Source organism: Bos indicus, chromosome 6 (genome assembly GCF_029378745.1).
Source record: "Bos indicus isolate NIAB-ARS_2022 breed Sahiwal x Tharparkar chromosome 6, NIAB-ARS_B.indTharparkar_mat_pri_1.0, whole genome shotgun sequence".
NCBI lineage: Eukaryota > Metazoa > Chordata > Mammalia > Artiodactyla > Bovidae > Bos > Bos indicus.
Genome location: NC_091765.1, coordinates 67,034,666 through 67,055,978, shown reverse-complemented (window position 1 = coordinate 67,055,978; position 21,313 = coordinate 67,034,666). Strand labels below are relative to the sequence as shown.

The 21,313-nt window shown below is 40.5% G+C and overlaps 1 protein-coding gene across 3 annotated transcripts in view; it reads left to right on the top strand.

Moving 5' to 3' along the window:
- Nucleotides 1–21,313, top strand: part of CORIN (corin, serine peptidase) — a 309,430-nt gene that overhangs the window by 226,121 nt on the left and 61,996 nt on the right. For all 3 annotated transcript variants that reach the window (XM_019962698.2, XM_070791393.1, XM_070791394.1), the window contains 4 exons: nt 7,127–7,358; nt 10,498–10,643; nt 11,795–11,902; nt 21,018–21,131. In XM_019962698.2, coding sequence (XP_019818257.2) covers nt 7,127–7,358; nt 10,498–10,643; nt 11,795–11,902; nt 21,018–21,131 — 600 coding nt within the window. The remainder of the gene's footprint in view (nt 1–7,126; nt 7,359–10,497; nt 10,644–11,794; nt 11,903–21,017; nt 21,132–21,313) is intronic.

Below are 21,313 nucleotides of genomic sequence, written 5' to 3'. Positions count from 1 at the left end.
TCCCTGGATTTGTTCAAGTTTTTGGATCCTAATTCTACTCGTGACTTTTCTGGGTCAGCATAGAGCTTATGGGTGGGGAAAGCCCATACCCCTTAGGGGAACTTTAGGGGTGAAAACAGTGGGCTGGATAGGAGAGTGAGGGAGACAGCCACTTAATAACCCATCTGACAAGATTTTTTATTTTCATGAGCACTTAAGAACCGTTTGGCTGAAAGCACAATTCCCAGTCCTCCACTTCCCACAGGGAGAGAGCAGTGCAGATAGTTACCAGTCTGACTACTAAGACGTATTACCATTTTATTCACTCTAAACTCCATTAAATATATGTGTATGTGTGTATATGGTTAGACTTTGCTTATCTCGGACTCTTCCTTGGAACTCTTTCAGAATCTTTTTTTTTTAACTTCACTTTGAACTTGGGTTGCAGAATTTTGGAGAGTGACAGTGTTGTCTCAGACATGTGTATTTTACTAAAGTTTTGAGGGTTATCTGACATAGCATGGCACTGTTAGGTTAAAAAGCTTGAGAGAGCAATGTTAGCCCATATCACATTTAGGTGGGGACTCACTAGCTGTATGTTTTCCTGTTTTCTCTATACTTGAAATATTTTAAGATTAAAAATTTAAATATCTTTTCATCTGTCAAAAGAATTTGTAGGAAGAGCACTAGATAACTTGGCTCATATATATATTCAACCAGTACTTAGCCTGTGATGTTCCAGGGACTGTGCACTTTGATGGAAAAGAAAGGAGACATGATTTCAGCCTTCCTGGAGATTACTTTTCAGTAGGGGGATCATTTACCACCTTCCCAGTCATATATATGGTTTTGGTTTCCTTTTTATGTTCTTCAAATACGCTCACAATTTCCCTAGCATCTCACTGTCTCAGCAGCTTCCTCTTTCATCACAAATGTTTTTGCCAGGCTCTCTCCATGTATATTCAGCAGACACTTGAACACCTCCTCTTCTGAGTATCAGGCACTGGGCTAGTCACTCATCCCCATTCCTTGTGTGTGATTAAAAACAGTGTATAAGCCTAACCTCCAGTTGAGAGTAAAGATGCTACTCCTTATTTTTCAAAGAGCTTCAGAATGGTGTGTGTCTACTTGGTTCTCTATAAAAACATGGACAAGCAACATCTCCCTTCAGAAAACTCTTCATCACTTGAAAATGTGATTAATCACTTAAAAATCTTTGTTGCTACCAATAAGACACTGTTGTTATTTAGATTCTGGGGCATAAGTGAGCAACACTGTCATTCCTTGGCTTCCTGCCAGTGGAGAATATGGGTTTGGAAAATGTGGATGTTTTGTCTGGTGGAGTCAGCCTCTCTCACTGGAGTTGCTAGGAGGCTAGTTCTTAAAGGCAGTGGTTCTTGTTGTCCCATTAAAAAATTATGTAACTTCCTGATTGTCCCTGAGGATATACTGGGTGGGGCCCAGGCATCAGTATTTTTAAAACCTCCCAGGTGACCCCAGTGTGCAGTGCAAGTTGAGAATGACTGCTTTGTGGCCTGATGAAGCTGCAGAAATTAGTGACATCTTGAAAGAAGGTGTGAAAAATGTCTTCATGGTTTTTGTATTTTTCATTGGATAAGTTCCATGGTTTATCTCAGATTCCCAGAAGTGGCTACAATTTAAAAAATAAAAGCCTAAGCAATATATTTCAGATAATAATGTTCAGTGATAGGCTAGTGTCACCTTATCCACTCAAGCCCAGAATCTGTAATACGTCTGCACTCTGCTGGGAGGCAAAAGCAGATAGCTCCTTGCCTTAGGGAGTAGGAACAGGGATGTAATGTTCCCTCAGTCTGGGGTGTAGGGACTAACCCATCACTTGCACCTTGCAGCGTGCGATCCGGACAGCTGGGAAGCCTGGTGGAGGGAGCAGCTCCTGGACATGTGTCTCTCTCTGCCTCCCTGCACCCATGACCGCTGTGGCCATGCGAAGCCAGAAATGACTATCATGCCTCAGGGCCTCTCCTGAGTTTCCCATAGTGTTCCAGCAGTCTTTGGTTCTACATGTTTGCCCATGTACGTTAGCCTCCAACACTCATTTTTAATAACACAGAAGGAATGGGGACAAGTGACTAGTCCAGTGCTGGACATTCAGAAGAGGGGATGTTCAAACGTTTGCTGAATATATATGGAAAGGACCTGGCAAGAACATCTGTGATGAAAGAGGAAACTGATGAGACCGTGAGATGCTAGGGAAACTGTGCTGAATGTGTTTTAAGAACATAAAAAGAAAACCAAAATCGTATATATGAGTGGGAAGATGGCAGTATGATCCTCCCACTGAAAAGTTAAATCCAGGAAGAAGTAACAGCTTGGTTATTCAAATAATTTCTCAGGGGCATGTCAATTTTCTGGCCTCTCTTTGCAGTCTCTAGTTGGAGGAACAGAGAGTATAGAAGTGTGATCAGAGAGTCAATTGAGAAGAATGATCTCTTTCTAAAAGCATTTTCAAGGAGTAAATAAAAAGTAATTGATTGAATTAGAATATTACCATATGGTAAACAGGAGAATTAATAGGATAAGACATTGAGCATGGACATGCAGCTGTAGACATCACAAAGAGAAGTCGGTGGATGTGTCATTTGATGAAAGAACATCACAGCACCCAGAACCTTGTCCAAGTCCTGGTGAAACCTAACTAGCCTCCTGGCTTCAGGTGCCAGTGTTCAGGTAACAAGGAGTACAGGGGTACATGTTTACCTGCCTAGAGTGTTCCATTAGCAAAATCCAGACTGGCGCACTCCAAGGTCAAGTCTCCAGATTTTTCAATATTTAAATAATAAGGAAAAATAAAGAAATAGCGGGGGAACATAGCTATTATAAGAGACTTAAATAGGTTTTCAAAAATGGGTAGTCAAACTGTAGTATGTAGGTTGTGGTACACACTTAGGTAATAAAGCTATAAAGAAGAACAAGGAAGTAATGACTCTGAAACTCAGTAGTTACTTTGTGGGAGAAGGAGAAGGTTGACATATGACAGGGTATATGGAAGGGCACCTGTGATTGTCTGGTAAAGTTCAATTTCTTGACCTGAGTGGTGGTTACCAGGGTGTTCACCTTATAATAGCTCTTCAAATTATTGAAAATAATAGAAATTTAAAATGAAAAGTGAAAGTGTTAGTCACTCAGTCATGTCCAACTCTTTAGGAGTCCATGGACTGTAGCCCACCAGGTTTCTCTGTCCGTGGGATTCTCCAGGCAAGAATACTGGAGTGCGTAGTCAGTTCCTTCTCTGGGGGATCTTCTCAGCCCAGGGATCGAACCTGGGTCTCCTGCATGGTAGATGGATACTTTACTGTCTGAGCCACAAAGTTTGATGCAAAGGTGAATCTGAGGATCATATATATGCCAATGGATGTTGGACGTGACATTTTCTCATGTAAATGACCATAACCTAATACATGATTCCCAATGCCTTAAGGTATTGTGTGTGTGCTAAGTCGCTTCAGTCGTGTCCGACTCCTTGCGACCCTATGGATTGTAGCCCGCCAGGTTCCTCTCTCCGTGGGATTCTCTAGGCAAGAATACTGGAGTCGGTAGCCATTTCCCCCTTCGGGGATCTTCCTGACCCAGGGATGGACTCCACGTCTCTTATGTCTCCTGCCTTGGCAGGCCGGTTCTTTACCACTATTGCCACCAAGATGTAACATTGTTTAGTTAACAATGCTGTCTGTGGGTTGAATTTAACAAATCTTGTTTAAGTTTGAAAAGTGGGCTATCATTGGGATTCCATCACGACCTTTCTTTCAACAGATATCTTTTTAAACCTCGTCTATATTCAGGATGCCCTGTTGAGCACTGAAAACATTGGAAACAGCCCCGTGGTTGCTAAACGTCCTCACATGTTTGTGACATGATCGCCCTCTAGTGGCTGTTGTAAATCAGGCTCATATGTGAGTCTAATGCTTAAGATAAAAAAAAGTTTGGTACCATAAATCCCAGAATTGGAGGTTGCCAGATATCTTGAGAGTTTATCTTGCTTAGCACTCCGTGAAGAATGCCATTATGAAGGAACAAAACACAGGATTCAATCAACCTCAACGCATTCAATAAAGATCTCAGAGTAGTATATGATCATAACTTAATCCTTTCATTTCCCTTGACACTGAAATATTTAAAGCTCGTATCTTATCCCAAATCAAAAGTGATACAGCCCCTACATATCAAAAGAGAGAAAAGTTGTCCACACGATATGTTTATTAGTTAATCTCAATGAAATGAACAGATAAGAAAGTCAAAACTTGATAGGGTGGTTGAGGAAAAGAGAAAGAAAAGGTGTCTACAGGGGAAAAAAGACTGCATCAAAATATGTGTAAATGATCCCATTTTGGGGGGTAAAATTTTAAGTATATTGAAGAAATTAGGAAAAACATAGAGGTTGAGCTGTTTCTGCTGCTTGGTCATTATAGGTTATCAAGCAACAAAAACAAGTTGAAAGGTATTAGTGATAGTACAGTTATCCTTTGGCGAAAGCATAGACATATCTCTGCCTATGCGTGTAAATTCTTACGTGTATAAACATGAGCAAGTGCAAGGCCTGAAAGGATTAAAACTGTCTTTAGTTTTGAGGAAAGTTAAGAGAAAGGGAGGTGGGGAATGGAGAACTTTTCCTATATGCATCTTTTTATTGTCTTTATAACGAACATGCATTTTTTGTGTGTAATCTGAAATCAAACATTTCATGTTACTCCTCTTTCAGAAGTTGGACAAACCCCATCCCTCTTCCATCTCCTTCTCTCTGCACTGTAGGCATCCTCAGGATTACACCAGCTTTAGAGAGTTACTTCTTCCCCAGTAAACTGAGTCTTATATATGTGGTCATGAGCTTTTTAATCTGATCAGTGTCAAGATTCCTATAGCATAGTCTCTGAAAAGCCCTCAGATTCTTTAAATCGAGAAATCATCCCAGAGCTGTTTTACTATTTCACTGCAGTCCTAATTGCTAATCTGTTTTCCTTCTTAGTTAAATAATTAAATTTAACTTGAATAATTACCCTTAAGGCATGAGGGCTTTGGTGGACCCGGCCTGATTCTACAAAGACACTCTGTTGATCACCTCTTTCCTCTGGGAATGAGGCATGTCTACAGCAGACAAAGGACAGAAAGCCTTGCTGCTGCTTTCCCCCAAATCTGTCCAAACTCCTTTTGTCCTGGGAAGTCTTCCCAAGCTGCTTCTGTCCACTTTGTCCCTCTGGGTTCAAGCATTTTGTCCAGTCCTGCTGGCCTAACCTGTTCATGTTATATCCCTGGAGACTTAGACTGCTTCAATGGCTTGGACTATATTTTGAATTATTTTTACATTTTAAAATGCCTAGGATGGTTTCCCTGGTGGCTCAGATGGTAGATTGTCTGCCTGCAATGCGGGAGACCCGGGGTTCGATTCCTGGGTTGGGAAGATCCCCTGGAGAAGGAAATGGCAATCCACTCCAGTACTCTTGCCTGGAAAATCCCATGGACGGGGGAGCCTGATAGGCTACAGTCCACAGGGTCACAAAGAGTTGGACATGACTGAGTGACTTCACTTTCAGGATGGTTTCTGACACTTTTCTTCCTCCTTTCCTCCCTTAATTCTCACACTATGCTTGGTGCAGACTATGAAATCAAGAAATAAGGTCTCCAGGGAACTATATTTAATATCTTATAATAAACTATAATGGAAAAGAATCTGAAAAAGAATTCATTTTAATTATGTATGTAAAACTGAATCACTTTGCTATACACCAGAAGCTAACACAACATTGTAAATGAGCTATACTTCAATTTTTAAAAAAAGAAAGTCTCATTTCACAGAAGTCTCAGAATTGTGTGGGGAAGACAAGTAAGTAAGTGAATAGAGCAGAGGGCCATGTGGGCATGGCAGGTATGTCCTGGAGATACTCTGGTGCTCCTTCTGGGAGTGGAAGAGGGAGAGTGGTTGGCCAGGAAGGCTTCCTGGTAGAGATGTTTGTGCTGCGTGCTGCAGACCAAGGAGAAATTAGCTTGGTGAGGAGGATGGGAAAGGATTATTCCAGGAAGCAAGTGCTGACAGGTAGAAACATGATTGCATTTGAAGGGTGATTACAAGTGTGTGAAGGAAAGAAAGAGATAAAAACTAACAGGAATCATGAAGTCATGCAATTCTTAAAATGTCTGGTGTCATCAAGCAAATATTGCTGATGAGATAGGATGGGTGATGAGGCTAGAAAGTTAGGCTGTGGTTTGGAGTGTGAAATAGCCTTGGATGCCAAGCTAAGGGTTAGGGACCATCTCTCTGGCAATGGCTATCTAATGGACCTCAGCCTCCTCTTGCCCTGGAATTGTGTAGCTTTACACGTTGATCAGTGAATCTCTAGTAGCTCAGACAGTAAAGAATCTGCCTGAAATGCAGGAAACGTGGGTTTAATCCCTGGATTGGGAAGAGTCCTTAGATAATGGAATGGCTAAATGGCTACTCAGTCCAGTATTCTTGCCGGGAGAACTCCGTGGACAGAGGAGCCTGGCATGTTACAGTCCATGGGGTTGCGAAGAGTCGGACACGAATGAGTGACTTTCACTTTTCACTTTCATATGTTTATTAACCACAAAACACATAGGAAAAAGTCATCTACTTGCCTCCTCAGCTAAATTCATTAATTTTTAAAAGTGGCTCGCAGGGTGATGGGGAATGCATTAGTTTAGAAGTAATGGATAAATCAGAAGATGACAAATTAAAGTAAAGGAAGCAGGAAAAGGAGTCACTTTCAGATAAGTGAAACCAAGGGGAAAATGAGGAAGACTTTCTGAAATATTCATTCAGGGCAGTGTGCTGGCAGATGCATATACAGAAATGAATCTTGGCTTGTCAAGACACCTCATGAACCACACTATCTTTTGATGGCAACCTCATGTACTGCTTACGTTCTAGTCTTAAATACTTTTAAGAAAGATTCTAAAATAGACTTTAATTTTGTAAGTTGTTTTACATGTGGAAGAAAGTTGTTTTTACATTATTTATATTATTTTAATATAATATATTATATATTTTACATTATTTATATTTATATTATAAATATAAACAAAATGAAATTTTATAAATAAAAATATATAATATGTATCTGTATGTGTGGCTTTTTGTTGTTGTTATTGTTAGGTCAGTGTGAACCAATTACGTTGGAACTCTGCTTGAATTTGCCCTACAACCATACAAATTTTCCGAATTACCTTGGCCACAGGACTCAAAAGGAAGCATCCATCAGCTGGGAGTCTTCTCTTTTCCCTGCACTTGTTCAAACCAACTGTTACAAATACCTCATGTTCTTTGCTTGCACCATCTTGGTACCAAAGTGTGACGAGGATACACAGCAGCGTATCCCGCCTTGCAGGTAACACAGTGGCATCTCCCCCAGGCATCCTCATTGTCCCTCAGGGAGAACCAAGGAAATGAAGATTTAGTCTGAGTTTAGACAAAGTACCTACTTTGCTAAGAAGCTCTGTGTTTAACAAATGACATACTAAAATGGTAAAGAAGTAGAATTCTAAAATGAGTATCTAAGTGAGAAGTCATTACTGAAGAACCAAATGAGGGGTATGAACTGCCTTTGATAATAGTTCATGGACTTTAACTAAATAAAATCACATGTTTCATTATGGTGGATCAAGAAGTGGTTTTTTAAATGTGAGACAGCAGAAGGAGGGATCTGTCTGCCTCTTGATCTAGCAGTGTTGATATATTTAAAATGCTGCTTTTTAACTGTGTCAAAAGTTAGGAGACATCACACCAACCTCTCAGGATAGACAGGGGATGAACACAGAGTTTTTCTACCTGCTTGGGTGAAATTCAGGACAGCATTTCAAGAGGATGGCTTGGACTTAGGATATGAGTGATGTCCTGTGGTTAAGACTACGACACTGCAGTCCACCTTCTGATTCAAGTCCTGGCTCTTTCTCTAGCTACTTTTAGCCTGAGACCGTTTCCTTGAGCTCTTCCAATGCCAGTTCCTTTACTTATAAGATCACGATTGTGATGATGGTTGGGTTGAGTTATTGTGAGATTAAGATCAGACGAATGTACAAAAAAGTGAAGCTTTGCCAGTCGATTGTGAGCCCAGACTAAACACTGCTCTGATGTTAGGACAGGAGCACAGCTCCCTGCTTTGTGGTGGTTTGGCCTTCTTCTCTGCCTTGTGTCCTGGGTTATAGTCAGAGAATGTGCGCATGCAAAGTGGCTGTCACAGAGGTGGGGCTGCTCTCAGGCTGCTTTCCATCACGGAGTGAATACACAGATGTGCCTGCCTAAATGTGAGTGGTAACTGTGAAAACCATATGTTTGGATCAAAAGTCGTTCAGAACTTAAAGAAAAAGCAGTAATATCAAAACAGTGAACAGATGAGAAAACAAATTAAATACTGAATATCAAATGGATGACAAGGAAGGGTCATCTATAGAGTCAGGACAGAAAACAATAAAATTTCAAAATGACTTGGGAAACTGAACAAAAAGTACAAATAGAATAATACAATGTAGGCTTGTGTAAATATACTGAAATTTCTGTTAAATGCCTTTTAAAATATTACTAATAAAACATCTACAAGTTTTATGTTAAGTTATTTGTAAATCTTATTCCATTTTTGCTAAGCAAGGTTGATGATAGTGAATACTTACTTTTAATAGTACTTAACAAATTCTTGTATTTGATTTTCTTTTCATATGTGTATAAACATTTCCCTAACATAGTGTTCTCTGGAACAAATTTATATCCTCATATAACTGATAATTTTAAGATTTAGGTTTCATATTTAAATGCCTAAGATGAGATGGGTCTTGAAATACTATACAGTGAACAATTTGGTGAACTGATTCTAGGTATTTTAGTTTTGTTTCTTATCATATATACATCTTTCATTTTTGGAGAAGGCAATGGCAACCCACTCCAGTACTCTTGCCTGGAAAATCCCATGGATGGAGGAGCCTGGTAGGCTGCAGTCTTTCATTTTTAGTAGCTATCAAAGAGAATTTGACCTTATGATATTTGTAAGAAAATATTTTTTGTATAAAGAGAGTAAATACTGATATGCTCATGGGGTTGCACATAGTTGCTTTTGCCAGGTTTGTTTACTGATCTTAAAATTCAGTTTTTAAGTTATGAATTGGAAAAAATCTAATGTTATTGAGCCCTTATAATGTGCTAAATACTTTAATTGTCATCCTCAAAGTAATCTTTTGGGACTGTTGTCTCTGTGGTTGAACACCACACAGATTATGATATGAGCAGGTGTGCCATGGAGTTGTAGTGCCATTTATTTTATTCTATTTTACAGGGGAAAAAAAAGTGGTAGAGTCAGGCAGTACCTGACTTCTATCTGAAAATAAGTATATTTTGGTTAATTTAAAATAGCAGCAGCAATTGAGTTATATACACCTTATATTAATCTGCAACAAAACTATTCAATCCAACAGATAGTTGTTAAACACTGTTGAGCTTCTCATTTTTGCTTCATATGGGAATGCCATGGCTTTGTCTTTGTCCCAGATTCCTAGGCTAAACCAGCATTAAGTTATGCTCTGTCTTAAATCTAGACAGTTAAATCAAGATGGAGACTTTTCAGAAACTTCTCTGTTCAATTGCTAAGCCATTCTTTATCTTGTTGATATTAACTTAGTTTAAAGTTGGAAACTTTTGAGAAATGAGAATGTCTTTAAAAGGAAATGAGAAATTTGCCTAGGAACTTACTTTGGTTATGTCTACTTAACATTTTAAAAAACTAATTTATTGGTTATATACTGAGGCAAAACTACATTTTTTTTTCCCATCTGAAGTAAAAAACATCTTCTTTGAGACATGCTGATGCCTCGATTTAAAATATTCTGGGTACAAATGAAGTAACACACATTGAAACACCTAGAGCAATGCTTAGTATATCTTTTCTTTAACAAAAGCCAACACATTTAATTTTTTACCAACTTGAGCTCAACATAGATGGGTTTGGGAGAAGCACCAAGTTTTTCAACCATATTAGTGTAAGCTGAAGTATTGCCTTTAGGGAAGCCAGGTTAAAACTTGAAATGGCCCAGTCACAGGGCACCAGAAGGGGCTGCGGGTGTTGTGTAGATTCAATGCCCTTTGGTGAGAGAGTGCCCAAAGTGATGTTGGGGACTTGCTTGAAACAAAAATGTTGGAGAATGTGTCTGCCTGAAAGACAAAAGAGAAAGCAAGAAAGGTAAACTGGAGAAGGGAATCCACGTTCTGGGAACAACGCTATTTCCATTCCTGCAGTAGAGTTTTTTTTGGTGAAACTGTGTTTCAGGAATCTATCTCCCTTGTCATGATATCCCTTATTTTGGTTTCCCACATACCTATTATGTGTACGTGCATCCATATATACATTGATACGCACACACACTGCATACACACACCACATACATACACTGACCCACGCTGTACAGAATTAAGAGTCCTGTGTAGATGCCTAACATTTGGTGTAGCTATTTCTGCCTGTAATGTTGTCTTTTTTGCTCTTTTAGAGCTCTCTGTGAGCATTCCAAAGAACGCTGTGAGTCTGTTCTTGGGATTGTGGGTCTACAGTGGCCAGAAGACACAGATTGCAATCAATTTCCAGAGGAAAATGCAGACAATCAAACCTGCCTAATGCCTGATGATGAAGTCGAAGGTTAATTTTTGTTAATTTTTAAATCAATTACACTGCAGTATCTAACATGAATGAATAAATCAGCTACCTTTAGAAGTTTCTTTGTTGTTGTTTTTATTTGATTGCCAATAGAAAGGCTATGTAGGTGGTGAATCTATAAACTTGATTACATTGAAGAATTTAATACTCATCTGTTAGACACTGTATTCATTTTAAAGATAAATTGCAGAGATGACTTTATAATAATCTCCGTGTTTATTGTAAACACAACTCACAGAGTCCATTATATATGGAAGCTGCTTTTATACTAGAGGATATTGAAGGTAACAGTGAAGATAAAGCCATGGCTCCTTCAGTTCAGTTCAGTTCAGTTGCTCAGTCATGTCCGACTCTTTGTGACCCCATGGACTGCAGCACATCAGGCTTCTCTGTCCATCACCAACTCCCGGAGCTTGCTCAAACTCATGTCCATTGAGTCGCTGATGCCATCCAACCATCTCATCCTCTGTCATCCCCTTCTCCTCCTGCCTTCAGTCTTTCCGAGCATCAGGGTCTTTTCCAATGAGTCAGTTCTTCACATCAGGTGGCCAAAGTGTTGGCATTTCAGCTTCAGCATCAGTCCTTCCAATGAATATTCAGGACTGACTTCCTTTAGGATTGACTGGTTTGATTTCCTTGCAGCCCAAGGGACTCTCAAGAGTGTTCTCCAATACCACAATCCAAAAGCATTAATTCTTCGGCGCTCAGCTTCAAGTGCAAAGCATTCAAATACCTTGGCCATGTGAGATGATCAGGTAGAGAAATGCCTGCTCACCAGGTGGAAAGATTAGAATGGGAAGCAATTTGACAAATGAAAGGAGGGCAGTTAGAAGCATTGGCTTCCTAGGATATTTCAGGCTCCAGCAATTGTCCGTTCAGAAAGAGAGGTAATTGTTGGAAAGCATAAAGACACAAAACAGCTAATCTGGAGAGATGATGCCAAGGATAAAGGAAAAAGATGCTGAGGGCAGACAGAAGAGAACCAAGCAAACTTTGGTGATTTCAGCCTGGTGAAGGACCATCCTTATCTTCAGTGATATCTTCTCCACATCATCCGACACGTAAATGAATAACATAGCTGATGAGTCTGGGTTTTGTTTGTTGGCAGTAATATGGCCCATTGCTTTTTACAGAATGCTCACCTAGTCACTTCAAGTGCCGCTCAGGACGGTGTGTTCTGGCTTCCAGAAGATGTGATGGCCAGGCTGACTGTGATGATGATAGTGATGAAGAAAACTGTGGTATGTATGTGAGATGGCACTTTTCTCAAACATACACTAGGATAAGGGGTTGTGTTAAGATATGTCCGTTGTTTACTGACAGTTTTAAGTAGGCAATGGCACCCCACTCCAGTACTCTTGCCTGGAAAATCCCATGGGTGGAGGAACCTGGTAGGCTGCAGTCCATGGGGTCGCTAAGAGTCGGACACGACTGAGCGACTTTACTTTCACTTTTCACTTTCATGCATTGGAGAAGGAAATGGCAACCCACTCCAGTGTTCTTGCCTGGAGAATCCCAAGGACAGGGGAGCCTGGTGGGCTGCCGTCTATGGGGTCACACACAGTCGGACATGACTGAAGGGACTTAGCAGTAGCAGCAGCAGGACTGAATGTTAAGACATTTACTTCTTAAATTATCAAACAGCAAGACATGAGTTATAAGTGTTTTTCCTGTTAATTCCATTGATTTTCCCTAAATTACACTTCTGTTTATAACCTTGATGACATACTGCAAACCCTCAGTAAAATGAGAAGCTCTTCACAAATGTAAGAGATTATTTTTATTGAGAGATTCTAAAGCAGTTGTCATCTGTTATAAGATCAGGATAATGCTGTCCTTACTTATAATTCCCATATTGTTAAACAGGCATCTAGATACACAAAGACAGACTGCAGGCTCCAAAGTTTAAGTTTAATTGGGATTAAATTTCATGCCCTCTATGATTTTTGTCTCTGCCCACAGAGGATAAAACTCTTCCTGGCATTTCTGCCTTAGAGTTCCAAAATCACCATGGCAAAGGCAGGAAATGCCAACGGCAATTTAAGTGGAGCTAATTCCCATTTTACTTCCCTGCTACCGTTGTACTTGGAACCTCAAAATGTATCAGGGAATTGAAAACAGACAATGCTCTTCACTAAGTAATATGCTGGAGTAAAGCAAAATGATTGAAGGGCTAGCCAAAGAATAGTTTGGTTATGACTCTTTAGGTTGTTCTGCTTTAAAAAACCTGACATTTTTTTGCTATTGAAAACACATGAGGCAATGCATCTTTTGAAATCATTTTATTCTTTTGGCCTTTGAAGGATGAAATATTGCCTTGCTCCCCAAAATGAGTTTTCCATAGTAGACATTGCCCTTCTGGTCTAGACAAAATGTCACAAGCAATCAACTGAAATCCTATCAGCTATGATAAATATGGATAAGTGCATTTTCTAGAAAATCAGAGCTGTCAGAATGATGGTCCAATGACCAGGGGTAATTTTGTTGGGGAGGAACATACAGTTTTTTGTGAAGCTGCTGTTGCTTGCTTTGTTTGTGGTCTTTATATAAATAAATAAGTCAATACTCATTGACAATCCCCTATATAAATAACTCATTAAGAATCTATTGGATTTTCTTTTCACTAACTATGGGCTATGGTATTTTGAGGTGCAGCTTAAACTAAATTATCTTAGATTGTTCAAAGAGGTTACATGATATTCCATTGGGTGGCTAGATCGAAATTTGCAATAGGGGACTGATTATTTGAGAAATGCAAATGCTTAGTCTCAAAAAAAGACTTCGGAAGATTAAATGGTCTAAGGTCTAGAGTATATTTGGTGAAGAAGAAATTTAAAGCTCTGTTCATTACAAATGATCCTAAAATGTCAGATTTCTAGGTAAGCTATAAGTTTCTGTGCATACTCTAATCTCACAATTACAGGCTCACCAGAACTATCGAATAAATTACCTAATCTCTATAAAACACTCAAAATACTGATGATGTTATTGAGAGTTCTAGTTGAGGAAAGTTAAAAGTCAGTAGTAAATTAATATATTGAGGGTATTAATTGCCCCCAACAGTATTAGTTCATGAGAAATTAATTTCTCATCATATTTTTCAAAATGACTTATAATAAATATTTTATGTACAATCCCCTTTGGAACATATGCAGGGGTTTGAGTGGGCATGCCCCATGCTTTGGGAGAACACAGCACTTAAAGTCAAATGAGGGAGTAGAGGAAGGCCCAGCGCAGAGAGAACTCCTGGGAAACCATCCACTCCCGATTTTGCCTCCTTGCTCAGTTTGTCCCTTTGTTTCCATGGGCGTGGGCAGGCGTGCCGTCTGGTAATACAAACGCCAGCTCCAGCAAAGCAGCATTTCACACCATGCTTCAGGTCTTTCTGATTTACTCTGCCCATTGTGGTGTGGAGGGCACTTAAATGCTTGGGCTTTACTGAATAATGTGACAATTAACTATTCACTTTCACATATCTGTAGCTCCTCCAGAACTTCTAACAACATAACTAGGTTTTCCCCTCAGAGCAATACTTCTTTAACTTAGTTGTAAAAGAATTGATGGGTTGGAAATTTACGCTGTTTCTTTGACACTTATGCAGCAGGAAAACATGGTGGTCAGAGCAGGCCGTTTGTAAATACTTGTCAAATATACACATTAAGCATTTAGCAATGGGTAATGCTAAATTCTGAAGTAGCTCCTGCTCTTGTGGTAAATTTTTGTTGAAGTTGCACTGCTTGTGTAATTGTTAATGTAAACAACATTTATATTGGAAATATTGGCATTATTAGAAATGTTTTCAGCAAGTGTTTGGAAGCATTATGTAAATATGAACACATCATTCCAGAATTGCTTCATGGGAGGGAAGCCTAAAGGGTAGGATTGGTTTGCAGAGTCAGTGCTGTTTCTTGTCTTAAAGTAATAATTTGTCATTAGTTGAACCTTTACTATGTAGATGAAGTTGGCTGTATGTCTAGCAAGTGGATTAAAGAGGCTTATTTTCATTCTAACCTTTCTTAAGCATTGATATCTAAGCTATGGAGATATAATCTGGGTGGAGAAATGAATAAGAGGGGCATAAAGGAATGGCAAGCTAAAGAAAGTAACAGCAAGATTATACTTCTGAGCTTTGCCTTTACATTATAGATTTGAACTTGAGCTTGTGAGACTGAGGTTAGCTTTTTTAGGTCTGTGTCCACAAGGAGGTAAGCTGCCGGCAGGAGTAAGGTGGTTCCTGGGCTGTGATGTGAGCAGCAGGTCCTCTCAATGGGGCAGTTAAATGAGAATAGAGTTCGAACAATTTTTCCGCATCTACTGGAGAAATAAAACCCTTTGTTACGTGAATACAGCTTCACAATTACTAATCAATCACTACTCTACATAAAAGGCATTCAGCATACAGGGAAAGATGGACAACAATACAAATGTGAGTGTCTTGAGGGACCTTCTGTTTATCTTCAAATGATTAAAAACCATTTCATTATCTATCTTTGATCTCCTCTTGGGTGATAAAATGTAATAAAACATTTTATTCTAACCTGAACTTCTTCTTGGAGTCAAAACCCCCTTAAAGAAATAGAATTTAATCTCTTTGTGACCCCATGAACCATAGCCCGCCAGGCTCCTCTGTCCATGGAATTCTCTAGGCAAGAATACTGGAGTGGATTGCTATTCCCTTCTCCAGGGGATCTTCCCAACCTAGGGATCAAACCTGGGTCTCCCCCACTGCAGGTTGATTCTTTACGGTCTGAGCCTGAGGGAAGCCCCAACACCCCCATAGCTGTGTTTAAAGCCTTTGGCTCTGATATCGGTGGGGTTTACAGCTTGACTTTAAAGGTTTTCCAAAAGACTTTTTTTTTTTTTTTTTCTGTTGTAAGAAATACATAAATACTTTTAAGGAGTCCAAAGAAGAACTTAACTGTTATGTTTTTTAACACTGAGGAGAGCCAGTCTCCATGCCTCTGTGTCTCTTTGTTCCTTTGTGGTAGAAGAGACTAACTTCCTGCTCTGTGACTAGAAGGCAGATTGAGGGTCATTGTGTTCATCTCATGTTGCGTGTCTGCAAATGTACTTTCAGGATGAGACTTAGGCCTGATCTCTGATTAAATTAATTATTGCATATTAAGGAATAGATATTCTCCTTCCCTTTAGGGAGTTTTCTGCTTGTTAGCTCTTCGATGTCTCCTTTGGTATCTGGGACAGGCAGCCTGGAATGGCACTACATGCTCTATGTACACCTAGTGTGTATTTAGTCCCTCAGTCACGCCTGACTCTCTTGTGACGTCATGGACTGTAGCCCACTAGACTCCTTTGTCCATGGAATTTTTCAGGCAAGAATACTGGAGTGGGTTGCCATTTCCTTCTCCTGGGATCTTCCTGACCTGACCCAGGGATCGAACCCAGGTCTCCTGCATTGCAGGGGATTCTTCATTGCTGAGCCACTAGGGAAGTCCATGTAGACCTAGAGTGCTAAGTTCCTTCAGTTGTGTCCACTTCTTTGTGACTCTATGCACTGTGGCCGCCAGGCTCCTCTGTTCATGGGATTCTCCTGACAAGAATACTGGAATGGGTTGCCATTTCCTTCTCTAGGGGATCTTCGCAACCCAGGGATTGAACCTATGTCTCTTATGTCTCCTGCTTTGGCAGGCAGGCTCTTTACCACTAGTGCCATCTGAGAAGCCCATGTAGACCTAGACTTGGATTTAAATCCTGATTTAGCACTTGGAGGCTGTGTGACTTTTGACCAGTTACGTAACTTCTCTGGGCCTCAGCCTTCTCACCTGTAACATTTAGAGAAACCTTCCTTTATCCCTCACAGCTTGGAATGCTTATAGCAAGCCTTATTCAGTCCTCAGAAGGCAAAAACCAAGAGCCCACCTGGCATAGTGCTAGGAAATCCAGGAGGCATGTCCCCCCACCCCCAGGTCACCTCAGGGATCTCCCTTGAGGGAAGAAGTCTCGTCTAGCTTGGTCTCTGACCGAGCAGGTCTTATACATGGCAGAAGAGAGCAGGCTGGGTGAAGTCCCTGATTTACACAGTGAACAGGATATCAGGGTGGCACCTTGTCCTGGAGGAAGTGCCTGTTTGGATGGTGAATGTCTCCATCTCCAGGATGACACATGGAGGATGACCGCAATGCTACGATATAAAGCCCTGTCAGTTTCTTCAGGCTGCCTCTTCCCAGGGTGCTGGGCCAGCACATGTGGAGAGGATGGCATGAAGATGCCACCCCTAAAAGGGGGAGGTGACTCAGGAATTGGGAAGTCCACTGGGGTTTTCTGGTCAGAGACGAGAGCTCTATGATTTGTGCTGGTGTTGGTTGCCCCTGATGCTTAGGCCTGGAGTCTGGGGGAGGAGTGGGAGGCAGGTCCTTTTGACCCGGCTGTTACCACAGGTACTATGGCTTTTGTTTGAGATTTGGGCTCCATAGTCAGGGGTCCCAGGCTCTGGAGGGGCCGTCATACCTGCCAGGCCTGAACCTCACTGTTCAGCTGCCGTGTTCCACCCTGAGGTCACATCCATAGCCACTGGGACAGCTGCTGGCTGAAGATGGCTACATCCAGCCCAGTCCAGCCTCTACTAGCACCAGGATGCAGAAGGGCCTTTCTTCCTTGCTCTCATGAGCAGCTCCTCCGTGGCAATACTTTTTTCTTTTCTTGTGGCAATACTTTTTATCTGATATACTGATCAAGTTAGCAGCCCTGATGAACAGACCTAATTACCTTATATTTGCATAACTGAGAGCTTCGTAAAGTACAAGAAGCATCTGTTTTAAGGTGGTTTGCTCTCTTCACCTATAATGACAACTTTCTAAAATTTTATTTATTTTTAATTGAAGGATAATTGCTTTACAGCATTGTGTTGGTTTCTGCCAACCATCAACATGAATCAACCATAGGTATACATACGTCCCCTCCCTCTTGAACATCTCTCCTACCTTCCTTGCCATCCCATACCTCTAGGTTGATACAGAGCCCCTGTTTTAGTTCCCTGAGTCATAAAGTAGATCCCATGGGCTATCTACTTTACATATGGTAATATATGTTTCTATGTTGCTCTCTCCATACATCTCACCCTCTCCTTCCTTACCCTGTCCTACTGTGTCCATAAGTCAGTTCCCTATGTTTGTGAATGACAACTTTTTTGATGGAGAGACAAGGTTCCCCAGTTCAAGTGGGATCTGCCCAAGACAGGGAAGCCAGCTTCACAGAATTTTTGTGAAAATGAGAATGAATAAGAACCCAGCAGAATGCTTAGCACACTTAGGTGATGAACCATTCTGGTTTGTCTGGTACTGCGAGTGGTTCCTTGGAAGTGGGGTAGATTGATGCTCAAACCTGCAAAGTCCCAGGAAAACTGGGATTAACTGCCACTTTAGCAACACACAGTGAGCACTGTGAGTGGTTATGGCCATGGACTCTGCGCAGGGGTGGCTGTTATCCTGACATCAACAATTATTTGATTTTATAACCTACAGCTGCATTAGACATCCCATCCTATCCGTATCTGTTTTTCATTTTTAATGGAGTTATACCCTCTTCCTTTTAAAGCATAATTACACCAAAAATGTCACTTTAAAGAGAGAATGGTTTCTTCACAAAATCACAGTATTGTCTTCCATGGGACTCATGTCCTGACCTTTTTTCATCCTAATTCATTTATGCTCATCATAACTCCACAGAAGAGGGCATTAGGCCGCACAAACTTTTATTAGAAAAGAGAATATACAGAAGGGAAATTACTGACCAGAGAGTACTCATTTCTCCCTTATAGCAACCCTTTGTAGCAGGTGTTATGATTCCTATTTTAGAGATATGGAAACAGAGGTTCAGAGACATTAAGAAACTTATCCAAGGTCACACAGCTAATGAGATTGAAGCTGGGGCTTAAATCCAGGTGTCTGCCTCTAAGCTCTGTTTCCCTTGCTCTTACCCCTGGCACGTGCTATGTATTCTCAACGAACAGACGGCTGCAACTGAGGACTTGGACCTTCTTCCCAACTGGAGATTTCTCCATAAGGCTGCGTTTGGAGCAATTTATTTTCTCTAACTCTCAGTTTCCTCACTTAGGAAATGATGATTGTAATTCTGACATTGTGGTGTTAAGAACTAAAACTATTATCTAGAATGTGGATTTAGGGTGGATAATCAGTGTTAGTTCCTATTACTACCCTCAGTGAGGATGCAGATCTTCTAGACCAGTGGGTTGACTTGTGTGGTCTTTTCTCAGCTCATTCCACGTGTTCAGGTTCTTCTCTGTACTCTTGTGAATAGTCAGAAAGACTCATGCTGTTTTCTCTCATCATCTGCTAGCAAGTGGTGTCGTTTGTGATGAGAGTCTCATTGTCAGAACATTCCAGATGACGTCTATATTCTCGGTTAGCTGAAAACTCCAAATAATATCCCCATGAGTTCTTAGAATAGATGTCCCTGGGCCTAAGACAATTCCGGATAGTTAGTGAAGGATTCTCACTATTTATTTCCTATACAATTCTGTGGTCAGATACTCTCCCAGGGTCCTATATGTTTGAATGATGAAGCACTTTATTTTAAAAATATTTTATTGTACTTTTCATTAACCGCCCCCCCCCCCCCACCTTTTTTCAGCCATACCGTGTGGCATGTGGGATCTTAGTTCCCTGAGCAGAGATAAAACCCATGCTCCTTGCAGTGTAAGTGCAGAGTCCTAACCACTGGACCACCAGGGAGGCCCTGAATGGTGCGACCATGCATGGTTGGTTGCTCAGCTGTGTCTGACTCTGCGTCCTGGCAGGCTCCTCTGTCCATGGGATTTCCCAGGCAAGAATACTAGTGTGGGTTGTCATTTCTTCCTCCAGAGGATCTTCGTGACCTAGGGATCAACCCACATCTCCTGCATTGCAGGTGGATTCTTTACCTGCTAAGCATCTGAAACACTTTAAACCTAACTTTTCCCGTAGTAAAAATCTCTCTTCTGTGAATTTATTTTGATAATTTTTCAATGAAAATTCTTTTTTAAAGCAGATTATTTTCCTATGAGGGACTCCAAGAAACTTGAGTCAATCATCCATGCCATTTCTCTGAATGATTTGTACCAGGTCTGATGAGAAATCGGAGAAGGCAATGGCACCCCACTCCAGTACTCTTGCCTGGAAAATCCCATGGACGGAGGAGCCTGGTGGGCTGCAGTCCATGGGGTCGCTGAGGGTCGGACACAACTGAGCGGCTTCACTTTCACTTTTCACTTTCATGCATTGGAGAAGGAAATTGCAGCCCACTCCAGTGTTCTTGCCTGGAGAATCCCAGGGACGGGGGAGCCTGATGGGCTGCTGTCTATGGGGTCGCACAGAGTCGGACACGACTGAAGTGACTTAGCAGCAGCAGCAGTAGCAGCTGATGAGAAATAGTGTCTTTAAAGACACTCCTTATTTCATCACTGCTTGGTGTTTCATTCACTGTAAACTAAACTACCTTTTTCTAGGAACAAGAGATTTTTTGTTTCTTACATGAAATAAAGTTCCATTTAAAATTCATATGTGTTGGGCGTCTACTGAGGGCTAGCTGCCATTCTAGGCAGGGGAGTCAAGATGCTCGAAGATGAATATATGTGGTCTCTTCCTCCACACCCTCACAACATGGTGACAGTCATGGGTCCAACCTGAGTGGCAAGAACAATTAGACATTTGGCATGTTTTAGCGAACATATAAATTCACTATCTGTGAATCAAATGACATTTATTAAGTTCATTGCAAGAGCTTGTTATTTTATAGACAAATTACCATTCAAGCTTATAGTCTTTGTGTTTATTTCTCATACAATAGATAGTTTCTAATCTTAGATTTCTGGCTACATTACTGAGGGTAATGGCTTTCATACCTGGCTCATAAACTAGTTTTGTAGATATTTGGCATAGGAGTTGCCTCTTTGGCTAAAACACAGATGGCATTACCATTTGTTGATTGAAATTACATTTTAAGATAATATACATTTAGATCACTAGGTTGGGCATATTTGCTTAAAAGTGTAGCTCATCGTTTTAGAGATGAGTTGTATGTGTTGGCAAATTGGCTCAGAAAGCAAAAGGAACAGCAAAAGATGAACGTTACTGTACAGTTGCTTTTTCATTTTTTTCCTGTTTGCCATATGTCACTTTTGATCTTCTCCTGGAAGAGATGTACTATGTATAATGCAATATGGAGATTACCAAGCATTTATACTTTCAAAATTACATTTTCCATGGTATACAGGAGTCAAAACTTGTTAAGAAGAAAGAAATCCTCCCTTTATATTGTCATTCTTTTTTTACTTTGTTTGATCAAAGCCATAGTTATTTCACCTTCACATCTATTGCAAATTACCTTTCCTTTTGTCTCCAGGGTGTAAGGAGAGAGATCTTTGGGAATGTCCATCCAGTAAACAATGTCTGAAGCACACAGTCATCTGTGATGGGTTTCCAGACTGCCCTGATAACATGGATGAAAAAAACTGCTGTAAGTACTTATTGGGCATTTGTCAATGTGACATTTTATTTTATTTTTATTTTTTTGACATTTTATTTTAAACATTAATTACCCCTCATTTTGGATAAGTGAGAAATTTGGAAATACATGTCAAAAGCTTTTTGTATTTTCAGACTTTTTGACTAAAACTTCACTTGGAAAAATATATGCCA